This window comes from Microcaecilia unicolor, chromosome 5 (genome assembly GCF_901765095.1).
Source record: "Microcaecilia unicolor chromosome 5, aMicUni1.1, whole genome shotgun sequence".
Taxonomy (NCBI): domain Eukaryota; kingdom Metazoa; phylum Chordata; class Amphibia; order Gymnophiona; family Siphonopidae; genus Microcaecilia; species Microcaecilia unicolor.
In genome coordinates, this window is record NC_044035.1 from 231,831,567 (window position 1) to 231,844,409 (window position 12,843).

Consider the following 12,843-nt stretch of genomic DNA (forward strand, 5'->3'; position numbering starts at 1 on the left):
TTACTCACTCGTTCAGTACCCATGATTTATTATTCCCACCTTAGTAATTCCCTTATCTCTTATTTGACCTATTTGTGCTAATTAGACTAAGCTCTGTCGAGCAGGGACTCTCTCTTTATGTCCAGTGTATAGCACTGCGTTCGTCTAGTAGCGTTATAGAAATGATAAATAGTAGTAGTAACATGTAAGCCCATCCTATTTGAGAGAAGATACAGATCCCAGATACCAAAGGCATATATTGCATATAGACTCTGGTAATCTTGAGTTTTCCTCAACCCTAGTATTCCCAAAGTATATGTATTTTTCATTATAATCAAACCCGATGGTTTGTAGGGTGAATAAAAACTATGAGACCAAACTAGTGTTAACACTTTATTTTTAAATTCTCTAAAATTTGAAGTATCTACAATTAGAAACATGAGCTTCAGCTGTTAATATTAATTCCTTGACAACGACGGCAAAACCATAACTAGTCAAACTAGTTCCTGGCTGGAAATGAAGCACCAACCAATGAATCTGATGATATACAGGTTAAGTCTCTGCTTGTTTCTTCTTGTCAAGCTCCATTGATTTCAACTGCTGATGATAGCTACAAAGAAAACAAAAATAAAAAGTCAGTACCCTAAGGTGTACTGGCAATGTAACCACAATAGAAATGAATGAAATGAAAGGAGGCAGAAATGAAAGAGTATTGGTAGATGACTAGATGGTAGCAAAGTTTAAAAAAAAAAAAAAAAAAAAGCCCAATATTCAAAAGGATTTAACCGGGCAGGAAAGACTCCAACCTCCTTTAATCACGTTGAGAACCTCAGGAGGGAATATTCAGCAGGAGTAACTAGGCAGGGCCATTGATTATCCCCCTCTGACCACTGTCCTGATCAGTGCTGGTGTCTGCATAGCCAACTGGGCAAGTAGGACTGTGCATAAAGAGTGGTCCTAACTTTGCCCAGTTGGCTACTTAGATACAGCAATGAATGTTGGCTGTACCGCATTACCTGGAAAGCAGGATACAAGTCCTCACAAAATGGGAAATGCAATTCCAGCTTAAAGTGTCTAGCTTTTGAATAGGCTCACCCCAAATGCATGCCACTTCCCATCTGCTGGTGTCAGAGGGGACCATTTCAGCCCAGTTTTACAGCTTATAGTATGGGAAGTTACAATGATATCAAAACGTTTTGCCCCCTCCCGATTTCCCCTATTATTGCATATGTCACACTGTATAGGTTCTGATCTTTAAACAAAATGTTATTAGTAAAAAGGAACCTGATTAAACATAGTAACCATTTTTACATCAGTCAAGGAACAAAGCTACCCAACATCCATATCAGCCATGTTGAAACAATATCTGCCCCCTAAACTTAATAACTGGTTGCACCACTTTCAGCAGCAACAACTGCAACCAAATACTTCCTATAATTTGATGTCTTTCATTTCACTCTTGAGGAATCTCAGCCCACTTTGCAGAACTGCTTTAATTCAGACACATTCATGGGGTTTTATACATGAAGTACTCATTTCATGAGTTTATCTTGTTGGGCAGACTGGATGGACCGTTCAGGTCTTTATCTGCTGTCATTTACTATGTTATGTTACTATGTTATTTCAGGTCCTGCCACAGCATCTCTACTCGGTTCAAGCCAGGATTTTGACTAGGCCAATCCCCAAACTCCTTAGCCATTCAGATGTAGACTTGCTTTTGCATTTTGGATCGGTCTTGCAGCCTAAAACAATTACACTTCAACTCACAGACAGATGATCAGACATTCTCCTTAAGAATTTTATGGTACAGTGTAGAATTCATGGTTCCAGGTCCTGAAGCAGCAAAGCATCCCCACATCATCACACTATTACCACATTTGACTGTTGATATGATGTTCTTACTGCGGAATGCTGTATTTGCTTTACACCAAAGCATCAAAACCATGGGTGTGTAATCAGAAAAATCAGTAACTTCCTAACAAATGCGCATGGGTTGGGAGGGAGGGGATATTGAGCGATTGCTTAATTAGGGAGCAGCATTGGATTTTCTCATTGGGAACAGTTTCACCTAATGGGTATAAATTTAGAGATTGACTGGGCGTCTGTTGTATTAGCTGGCGTTTTGGATTGGTGTGTTGTAGAAGCCCCAGGGGGAGGAGGGGCGTAGAGTATATAAATATGTTGACATGTATTGAGCAATTTACATGACAATGTAATAGTAGGAGGCGCCTAAATAAAATAGCATTTTTGTAATGGTAGGTGGTTTTTTTATGTGAGTGGTTTTTAGATTAGTTGTGTTTAATAGCGATAAAAGTTTTGCCCTGACGCATGATGAAACATGGCCCATGTTGGCACAGGTCCAAACTTTAATTGGTCTTAATGTTTGTATATGAGATTTTGTAAAAAATGAAAAAGCATTATTGTGCAATTAAGGCCAATGATGATGCAGTGAAGTTCAGCCCTCTCAGCTTATTCATTAGACTTTGCTAAAATCCAAGTAGATTACATCTAGCGCCATGTCCTTTGTCCAGTTTTTGGTCACTCAAAGAAATCAGATTTGTTTGGCAGGATTTTCCTTTGGTAAAGCCATGTTGCCTTGGATCCTGTAACTCGTTGGTTTGTAGAAAGTTAACTATATTTTCCTTTAGCAGAGACACAAAAAAAAAAAAAAAAAAACCTCCCACAGACGTGGAGAAACTGGATCCTTCAGCAGAGACTCCATTATTTATCCTACAACCCACATGAGGCTTACCGGCCTGTAGTTTTCTCATTTCTTCCCCATCTCTGCTTTTGTAAAGACTTTTATGAAGACTGACCACATCAGTGTACCTCCAATACTGCAGAAACTCTCCAGACTTTAGATCTATTAAATTCATAAGAGGTCCTACCAGGACTTCTGAACTCTCTCAGTATCCTGGGAGGTATCCCATCCGGTCCTATAGCTTTGTCCACTTTCAGATTTTCAAGCAGTTTATAAACACTTTCTTCCGTGAATGACATAATATCCACAGATTTACCCTCAAGCAGCTGACTGTGGTCCTTCTCCAGGATTTTCTTCTGTGAACACTGAAGAGAAGTATTTACATAGTAACATATAGTAACATAGTAGATGTTGGCAGAAAAAGACCTGCACGGTCCATCTAGTCTGCCCAACAAGATAAACTCATATGTGCTACTTCTTGTGTATACTTTACCTTGATTTGTATCTGCCATTTTCAGGACATAGACTGTAGAAGTCTTGCCCAGAACTAGCCCCACCACCCAAACACCAGCCCCGCCTCCCAATCTCAGCTAAGCTTCTGAGGATCCATTCCTTCTGCACAGGATTCCTTTATGTTTATCCCACGCATGCTTGAATTCCGCTACCGTTTTCCTCTCCATCACCTCCCGCGGGAGAACATTCCAAGTATCTACCACTCTCTCCGTGAAAAAATACTTCTTGACATTTTTCTTGAGTCTGCCCCCCTTCACTCTCATATCATGTCCTCTCGTTCTACTGCCTTCCCATCTCCGGAAAAGGTTCGTTTGCGGATTAATATCTTTCAAATATTTGAACGTCTGTATCATATCACCCCTGTTTCTCCTTTCCTCCAGGGTATACATGTTCAGGTCCGCAAGTCTCTCCTCAAACGTCTTGTAACGCAAATCCCATACCATTCTCGTAGCTTTTCTTTGCACCGCTTCCATTTTTTTTTACATCCTTAGCAAGGTACGGCCTCCAGAACTGAACACAATACTCCCGGTGGGGCCTCACCAACGACTTATACAGGGGCATCAACACCTCTTTTCTTCTGCTGGTCACACCTCTCTCTATACAGCCTAGCAACCTTCTGGCTACGGCCACCGCCTTGTCACACTGTTTCGTGGCCTTCAGATCCTCAGATACTATCACCCCAAGATCCCTCTCCCCGTCCGTAACTATCAGACTCTCCCCGCCTAACACATTTCTCCCGTGGATTTCTACTCCCTAAGTGCATCACTTTGCATTTCTTCGCATTGAATTTTAATTGCCAAACCTTAGACCATTCTTCTAGTTTCCGCAGATCCTTTTTCATGTTTTCCACTCCCTCCCCGGTGTCCACTCTGTTACAAATCTTAGTATCATCCGCAAAAAGGCAAACTTTACCTTCTAACCCTTCGGCAATGTCATTCACAAATATATTGAACAGAATCAGTCCCAGCACCGATCCCTGAGGCACTCCACCACTCACCTTCCCTTCCTCTGAGCGAATTCCATTCACCACCACCTTCTGGTTTCTGTCCGTCAACCAGTTCCTAATCCAGTTCACCACTTCAGGTCCTATCTTCAGCCTGTCCAGTTTATTCAAGAGCCTCCTGTGGGGAACCGTGTCAAAAGCTTTGCTGAAATCTAAGTAGATTACGTCCATAGCACGTCCTTGATTCAATTCTCCAGTCACCTAGTCAAAGAATTCAATGAGATTCGTTTGACACGATTTCCCTTTGGTAAAACCATGTAGTTTCTGATCTTGCAACTTATTGGCTTCCAGGAAATTCACTATCCTGTCCTTTAGCATCGCTTCCATTACTTTTCCAATAACTGAAGTGAGGCTTACCGGCCTGTAGTTTCCAGCTTCTTCCCTATCACCACTTTTGTAAAGAGGGACCACCTCTGCCGTTCTCCAATCGCACGGAACTCTCCCGTCTCCAAGGATTTATTAAACAAATCTTTAAGAGGACCAGCCAGAACCTCTCTGAGCTCCCTCCATATCCTGGGGTGGATCCTGTCCGGTCCCATGGCTTTGTCCACCTTTAGGTTTCCTAGTTGTTCATACACACTCTCTTCCATGAACAGTGCTAAATCCACTCCACTCTCACATGTACTTTTGTCAGTCCATCTCAGTCCTTCTCCAGGATTTTCTTCTGTGAAAACAGAACAAAAGTATCTATTTAGCAAATTTGCCTTTTCTTCATCATTTTCTACATAGCGGTTCGCAGCATCTTTCAGTCTCACAATTTCCTTTTTAGTCATTTTCCTTTCACTAATATACCTGAAGAAATTTTTGTCACCCCTCCTTACCTTTTTAGCCATTTGTTCTTCCGCACGCGCTTTTGCCAGACGTATCTCTCTCTTGGCTTCCTTCAGTTTCATCCGGTATTCCTCTCCGTGTTCCTCTTTTTGAGTTTTTCTGTATTTCTGGAACGCCAACTCTTTAGCCTCTATTTTCTCAGCCACTTGCTTGGAGAACAATATCGGTTTCCTTTTTCTCTTGCTTTTATTTACTCTCCTTACATAGAGGTTTGTGGCCCTATTTATAGTTTCTTTCAGCCTGGACCACTGCCCTTCCACTTCTCGTATGTCCTCCCAGCCCATCAGCTCCTTCCTCAGGTATTCCCCCATTTTACTAAAAAGTCAGCACGCTTGAAATCCAGGACTTTCAGTTTTGAGTGGCCACCCTCCTCTTCAGCCGTCATATCAAACCAAACTGTTTGATGGTCACTGCTGCCCAGGTGGGCACCCACTCGGACATCTGATACACTATCCCCATTTGTGAGTACCAGATCTAGCATCGCTCCCTCCCTTGTGGGTTCCGTCACCATTTGTCTGAGCAAAGCATTTTGAAAAGCATCCACGATCTCTCTACTTCTTTCCGATTCCGCAGATGGAACCTTCCAATCTACATCCAGCAGATTGAAATCTCCCAACAACCGCACCTCTCTTTTCTTCACCAACTTTTGAATATCAGCGATCAGATCTTTATCTAGTTCCTCCAATTGTGTCGGGGGTCTGTAGACAACATTCACGTGGACAGAGGTTCTATCCTCACTTTTTAAGGTGATCCATATCGCTTCTTCCTTTCCCCAGTTCCCTGTCATTTCAGTCGCTGTGATATCATTTCTCACATACAGAGCTACTCCTCCACCTTTACGCCCCTCTCTATCCTTCCTAAAAAGATTATAGCCTGGTATGTTTGCATCCCATTCATGGGAACCATTGAGCCATGTCTCTGTGACTGCAACTATGTCCAAGTCTGCCTCCAACATCAGGGCTTGAAGGTCATGAACTTTATTGCTTAGATTGCGAGCATTTGTGGTCATCGCTTTCCATCTACATTTCCTAGTATGTGTTTCGGTTTTAGTGATTTGGGGGTGTCTTTTCTCTTTGGGTACCTTCATATCTTTTTGTTCCACCATCCTTGCTTTTTCTTTTTCTTCCGCCTCAGTTTTATTTTCAGGAACATCACAGTGCTGTAGTGGAGCAAGAGAATTCTGTAGGGGCAACACTTGTGAGGGCGGATGCTTCTGTTTGTTCAGCCCATTTGTTTTATCCTTATCACTCTCTACATAGCCACTCTCAGCATCTTTCAGTCTTACAATTCCATTCATATCTTTTCTCCTTTCCTCAATACATCTGAAAAAGGTCTTGTCACCTCTTTACATCTTCAGCTATTTTTTCCTCTGCCTGCACTTTCACTAGCTGTATTTCCCCTCTGGAGAGGAACTGGAGAGGCTGCAGGGTGTAAGTAAGGGATTAGAGAAGGGATGTGGAGAGAGAATAGGATTGGGGGGGGGGGGGTAAGCTCTATTGTTTGAGTGAAGGGAGCATTCCTCCTTCTCAGATCACTTTCCCTTTCCTCCCTTCCTCATGTATACCATCTCTCTATCAGATCCCTTGCCCTATTCACAATCTCCTTCCTCCCTTCCCAGCACCAACTCACCAACACCCCACTTCTCCCAAAAAAAGAACCATAAAGTTAACTGGGTATACAAGAAATACTAGAAAACATATACAAGACATCAGGGGCGTAGCCACGGGTGGGCCTAGGTCCACCCAGTTTGGGTTCAGGCCCATCCAGCAGCGGAGCGGAGGGAGCAGGCAGCGCTGATCCTGCATCTGCCTCCTCTCTGACGGCAGCGCTTCCCAGATGCTGCCTACCGCCGCCAAGATCGCACGATCTACCTCTTCCCTCTATCTCACTCTCAACAGCAGCGGTAGCGTCGTGATTCAAACACGCTGCCTCCTGCTTCTAACCCGGAAGCGTCTCCTCTGCAGAGGAGACACTTCTGGGTTAGAAGCAGGAGGTAGTGACTTTGAATCGCTACCGCTGCTGTTGAGAGTGAGACAGAGGGAGGAGGTAGATCGTGCGATTGTGGCGGTGGTAGGCAGCGTCTGGGAAGCGCTGCCGCCAGAAAGAGGGAGGGCAGATGGAATGGAAGGATGCATGGGGGTGAAGGAGAATCGCTGGACATGGAGGTGGGGGTCAGGAGAGAGGAGAATTGCTGGGAATGGATGGATGGATAGGGGCAGGGGAGAGAAGAGAATTGCTGGGAATGGATGGATGGATAGGGGCAGGGGAGAGAAGAGAATTGCTGGAAATGGATGGATGGATAGGGGCAGGGGAGAGAAGAGAATTGCTGGGGATGGATGGATGGATAGGGGCAGGGGAGAGAAGAGAATTGCTGGGGATGGATGGATAGGGGCAGGGGAGAGAAGAGAATTGCTGGGGATGGATGGATAGGGGCAGGGGAGAGAAGAGAATTGCTGGGGATGGATGGATAGGGGCAGGGGAGAGAAGAGAATTGCTGGGGATGGATGGATAGGGGCAGGGGAGAGAAGAGAATTGCTGGGGATGGATGGATAGGGGCAGGGGAGAGAAGAGAATTGCTGGGATGGATGGATAGGGGCAGGGAGAGAAGAGAATTGCTGGGGATGGATGGATAGAGGGGGGCAGGGGAGAGAAGAGAATTGCTGGGGATGGATGGATAGAGGGGGGCAGGGGAGAGAAGAGAATTGCTGGGATGGATGGATAGAGGGGGGCAGGGGAGAGAAGAGAATTGCTGGGTATGAATGGATAGAGGGGGGCAGGGGAGAGAAGAGAATTGCTGGGTATGAATGGATAGAGGGGGGCAGGGGAGAGAAGAGAATTGCTGGGTATGAATGGATAGAGGGGGGGCAGGGGGAGAGAAGAGAATTGCTGGGTATGAATGGATAGAGGGGGCAGGGGAGAGAAGAGAATTGCTGGGTATGAATGGATAGAGGGGGGCAGGGGAGAGAAGAGAATTGCTGGGTATGAATGGATAGAGGGGGGCAGGGGAGAGAAGAGAATTGCTGGGTATGAATGGATAGAGGGGGGCAGGGGAGAGAAGAGAATTACTGGGGATGGATGGATAGAGGGGGGCAGGGGAGAGAAGAGAATTGCTGGGGATGGATGGATAGAGGGGGGCAGGGGAGAGAAGAGAATTGCTGGGTATGAATGGATAGAGGCGGGCAGGGGAGAGAAGAGAATTGCTGGGTATGAATGGATAGAGGGGGGCAGGGGAGAGAAGAGAATTGCTGGGTATGAATGGATAGAGGGGGGCAGGGGAGAGAAGAGAATTGCTGGGTATGGATGGATAGAGGGGGGCAGGGGAGAGAAGAGACTTGCTGGGTATGGATGGATGGAGGGAGGGGAGAGGAGAGTTGCTGGACATGGGTGGATGGAGGGGAGGGCAGAGGAGGGTTGCTGGACATGGATGGATGGAGGGAAGGGCAGGAGAGAGGAGTCTGCTGGATATGGATGGAGGAGAGGGAAGGGAGAGAGAAGAAATGCTGGACATGGATGGAGGGGAGGGAAGAGTGAGGAAGGAGATGAGATGAGGGAAAAGGAAGAGAGAAGAAAATTGCACATGGATGAAGAAAATAGGCATAAGCTGGATCCACTGGACAGTCAAGTCTGCGGAGTACCCAGAGCAAGAAATGAAGAAGAAAGGCGGAAAATAAAGAAATAAATGGAAAGGAAGCCCTGGAAACGGAGTAAAGAGGACAGATAGCAGCAGAATCAGATACTGGGCCAGTATGATCAGAAAAACAAAGTCACCAGACAGCAAAGGTAGAAAAAAAATCATTTTATTTTCATTATAATGACTGGAACATGTTCACTTTCAGAATCAGGTGCTCCACATTAAAAGTTTATATTTATTTACTTATTTATGGAATTTTATCCCACATTAAACATGAATTAGATTGGAAACTGGGATCATTTAATGTTTTTTTTTCCTGGAGAGAGTAATGCATTGCCTCCCCCACCCCCCAGGCTCTCTCCCCGGCTATAGCCTGCTCTGTAATTTTGAGGGGAGGTGCACAGGTGGACGGGGGGGGGGGGGGGGGGGGGGGGCGCAGAGGTGGACCGGGGAGAGAGCCTGTTAACATTTACCAGTACACCACTGTCTAGTGCCCACCCATCCAACTTGTTGGCCCACCCAAAAATTGACTTCTGGCTACGCCACTGCAAGACATATGTGCTTCTGTGCACATATCGGAACTGAAATCTAGATAGAAGTCCTAGCAAAGAGATGGAAGATAGAAATGAGTAGAGTACTTCTGGAATGCTAACCAATTTCCAAATTACTATGATGCACAATTAGTCTTTTTGACAGAGGGGTTTCCTCCAGCTCTTTTGGGCTTCCGACTCAACTGTATCCAGGGCTGAGATCTGCCAGAAGAGCCTTTATTTGCATTTAGCCTAGTCACTGCAATGTCAGTTCTGAGCAAGGGTCATGCACCATGGTACCTCCTGGAACCCTGCAAGTGGGCACTAAATATAGCCACTATGTGGCATCAGAGGAGAATGGCATTCCCTTTTTTCCCCTGGGGCTGTGACCTTTGCCTCTGCAGCATGACAGTCCTACCAAACTATGGAATGAAGACATCAACCTGGAACTGAACCCAGATTCCACTGCATCTAATGTGTAGCAGTTCCACAGAGCTAGTCTACAATTATTCCTTGAGAAGGTGTAAGCAGTGTGTTCCCATGTGTTAATTTCACTGAAAGTCTGGCATGGCAGGAACAATAGAACACAAGAAAGTACATCCAGGAGCCTCAATTTGTTGGTATTCACAATAAGGCCCTACGCTAGGGCGCATTGTTTTAGGAGAGAGATTTCTGTGAAAAACAGCTGAAAATGAATAAACAATTTTAAAATTTATATTTACACTGGTGTTAGATGATAAACAAAGTCCTTGCATCAGAACGTTCATTATTTTGTGGTCACTCATCACAGGAGTAGAACCAGCTCACAGCCATTTCATAATATGTTTACACATAACACTGTGAGGTAGTATATATAACTTTAGTTTTCTACCAAGCTCGCTCAGGTTTGATTTCCAAAGAAGTAAGTAGTTGGCACAGAACAGAAGCCAGGGCTAGCTCAAGGGTATTCGACACCCTAGGCAAACTTCAGCCGTGCACCCCTCAACTTCCTGGGGCAGCTCAAAGTTCTCCCCCATGCACAGCCTTTTTTTTTTTTTTTTTTTAACTCTTCCATCCCCATTGCTGTCCAGTATCTCTCTCCTTCCCTACTTCTCTACCCTCCATGCGTAGCCAAGTATTGTATCTCTCTCCTTCCATACCCCTGCCCCCATATTATCCAGCATCTTTCTACTTCCCTCCATAATGTTCAGATTTTCCTTTCCCTCCTCTTTTCCCTGTCCCAAGGTGTTCAAAGGCTTACCTTCTTTACCCCTTCCAGGGCAGACTTGACATAGCAGTTAACGTGTCTATACAACACTTATAGCTGATACGGGGCCTTGAGTATCCATGCATGTTAAAAGCCCCATGCCAGCAGCAATGTCTTCCACAGGTACGCCGACTGCCATGTCAGTTCCGCCCCAGGCGGACACCTAGTGGTCGGGCCAATCCTGACAGAAGCACTGAGGCTCTGGAAACAACTGGATCAGAAATGTCCAAGAGACTGGGGCCATCATATCCATACTGGTGATGCTTTTAGATTCCACTGAGGACTTGGCTACCCTATATATAAAATGCCCTCCCAAGTGTCTGGACAGTCCTACTTTCACCTCCGCTAGGACAGATGGCCCAACATGGAGCAATATAGCCAGTGGGTTGCTCAAGCCCTGCTAGTACAGGAAGAAGATGGCTCCAAAAAGAAGAGTAACAGAACACCAAAGAAGGCCCTATTGGTTGAAAAATATGAATATGCTGGGCCTGAAGCTCCCGTCCCAATGGGCAAAAATGAGGTGTGCATGTGTCTGTTTGCAGGGACTGGTTCAGGGGAGAATAAAAGGCTAAAGGGGAAATTGCTGGTCAGGGCTACAAGGAGGAGAGCAGGAAAGGGATGAAGACTAAGTAGGAGGAGTAGAAGTTAAAGTCACAAGAGGCTGCTGGAAGGACAGGGAAAGAGAATGAAGCAAAACTGGGGATTGCTGGGGGCAATGGTGGTAAGAGACTGAAGCCAAGGGGGAAGGTTTGCTGAAAGGGGCATGCAGAGAATGAGAGTCTTGGGTTGGGGCTGAGAAAGTTAAAGGAACAAGTATTTATAATTACATACACATAAACATATACTTTGTGTGTATGTGTGTCTATATATATATATATATATATATATATATATATATACACACATACATACAGTGGGGGAAATAAGTATTTGATCCCTTGCTGATTTTGTAAGTTTGCCCACTGACAAAGACATGAGCAGCCCATAATTGAAGGGTAGGTTATTGGTAACAGTGAGAGATAGCACATCACAAATTAAATCCGGAAAATCACATTGTGGAAAGTATATGAATTTATTTGCATTCTGCAGAGGGAAATAAGTATTTAATCCCTCTGGCAAACAAGACCTAATACTTGGTGGCAAAACCCTTGTTGGCAAGCACAGCGGTCAGACGTCTCCTGTAGTTGATGATGAGGTTTGCACACATGTCAGGAGGAATTTTGGTCCACTCCTCTTTGCAGATCATCTCTAAATCATTAAGAGTTCTGGGCTGTCGCTTGGCAACTCGCAGCTTCAGCTCCCTCCATAAGTTTTCAATGGGATTAAGGTCTGGTGACTGGCTAGGCCACTCCATGACCCTAATGTGCTTCTTCCTGAGCCACTCCTTTGTTGCCTTGGCTGTATGTTTTGGGTCATTGTCGTGCTGGAAGACCCAGCCACGACCCATTTTTAAGGCCCTGGCGGAGGGAAGGAGGTTGTCACTCAGAATTGTACGGTACATGGCCCCATCCATTCTCCCATTGATGCGGTGAAGTAGTCCTGTGCCCTTAGCAGAGAAACACCCCCAAAACATAACATTTCCACCTCCATGCTTGACAGTGGGGACGGTGTTCTTTGGGTCATAGGCAGCATTTCTCTTCCTCCAAACACGGCGAGTTGAGTTCATGCCAAAGAGCTCAATTTTTGTCTCATCTGACCACAGCACCTTCTCCCAATCACTCTCGGCATCATCCAGGTGTTCACTGGCAAACTTCAGACGGGCCGTCACATGTGCCTTCCGGAGCAGGGGGACCTTGCGGGCACTGCAGGATTGCAATCTGTTATGTCGTAATGTGTTACCAATGGTTTTCGTGGTGACAGTGGTCCCAGCTGCCTTGAGATCATTGACAAGTTCCCCCCTTGTAGTTGTAGGCTGATTTCTAACCTTCCTCATGATCAAGGATACCCCACGAGGTGAGATTTTGCGTGGAGCCCCAGATCTTTGTCGATTGACAGTCATTTTGTACTTCTTCCATTTTCTTACTATGGCACCAACAGTTGTCTCCTTCTCGCCCAGCGTCTTACTGATGGTTTTGTAGCCCATTCCAGCCTTGTGCAGGTGTATGATCTTGTCCCTGACATCCTTAGACAGCTCCTTGCTCTTGGCCATTTTGTAGAGGTTAGAGTCTGACTGATTCACTGAGTCTGTGGACAGGTTTCTTTCATACAGGTGACCATTGCCGACAGCTGTCTGTCATGCAGGTAACGAGTTGATTTGGAGCATCTACCTGGTCTGTAGGGGCCAGATCTCTTACTGGTTGGTGGGGGATCAAATACTTATTTCCCTCTGCAGAATGCAAATAAATTCATATACTTTCCACAATGTGATTTTCCGGATTTAATTTGTGATGTGCTATCTCTCACTGTTAC

At 45.3% G+C, this 12,843-nt stretch overlaps 1 protein-coding gene across 1 annotated transcript in view; it reads right to left on the reverse strand.

The window, feature by feature from the left end:
- Positions 1–397: 397 nt before the first annotated feature.
- MPC2 (mitochondrial pyruvate carrier 2) overlaps positions 398–12,843 on the reverse strand; it is a 129,018-nt gene continuing 116,572 nt past the window's right edge. Inside the window, exon 5 of the mRNA XM_030203860.1 lies at positions 398–589. Coding sequence (XP_030059720.1) covers positions 532–589 — 58 coding nt within the window. The 3' untranslated portion in view covers positions 398–531. The remainder of the gene's footprint in view (positions 590–12,843) is intronic.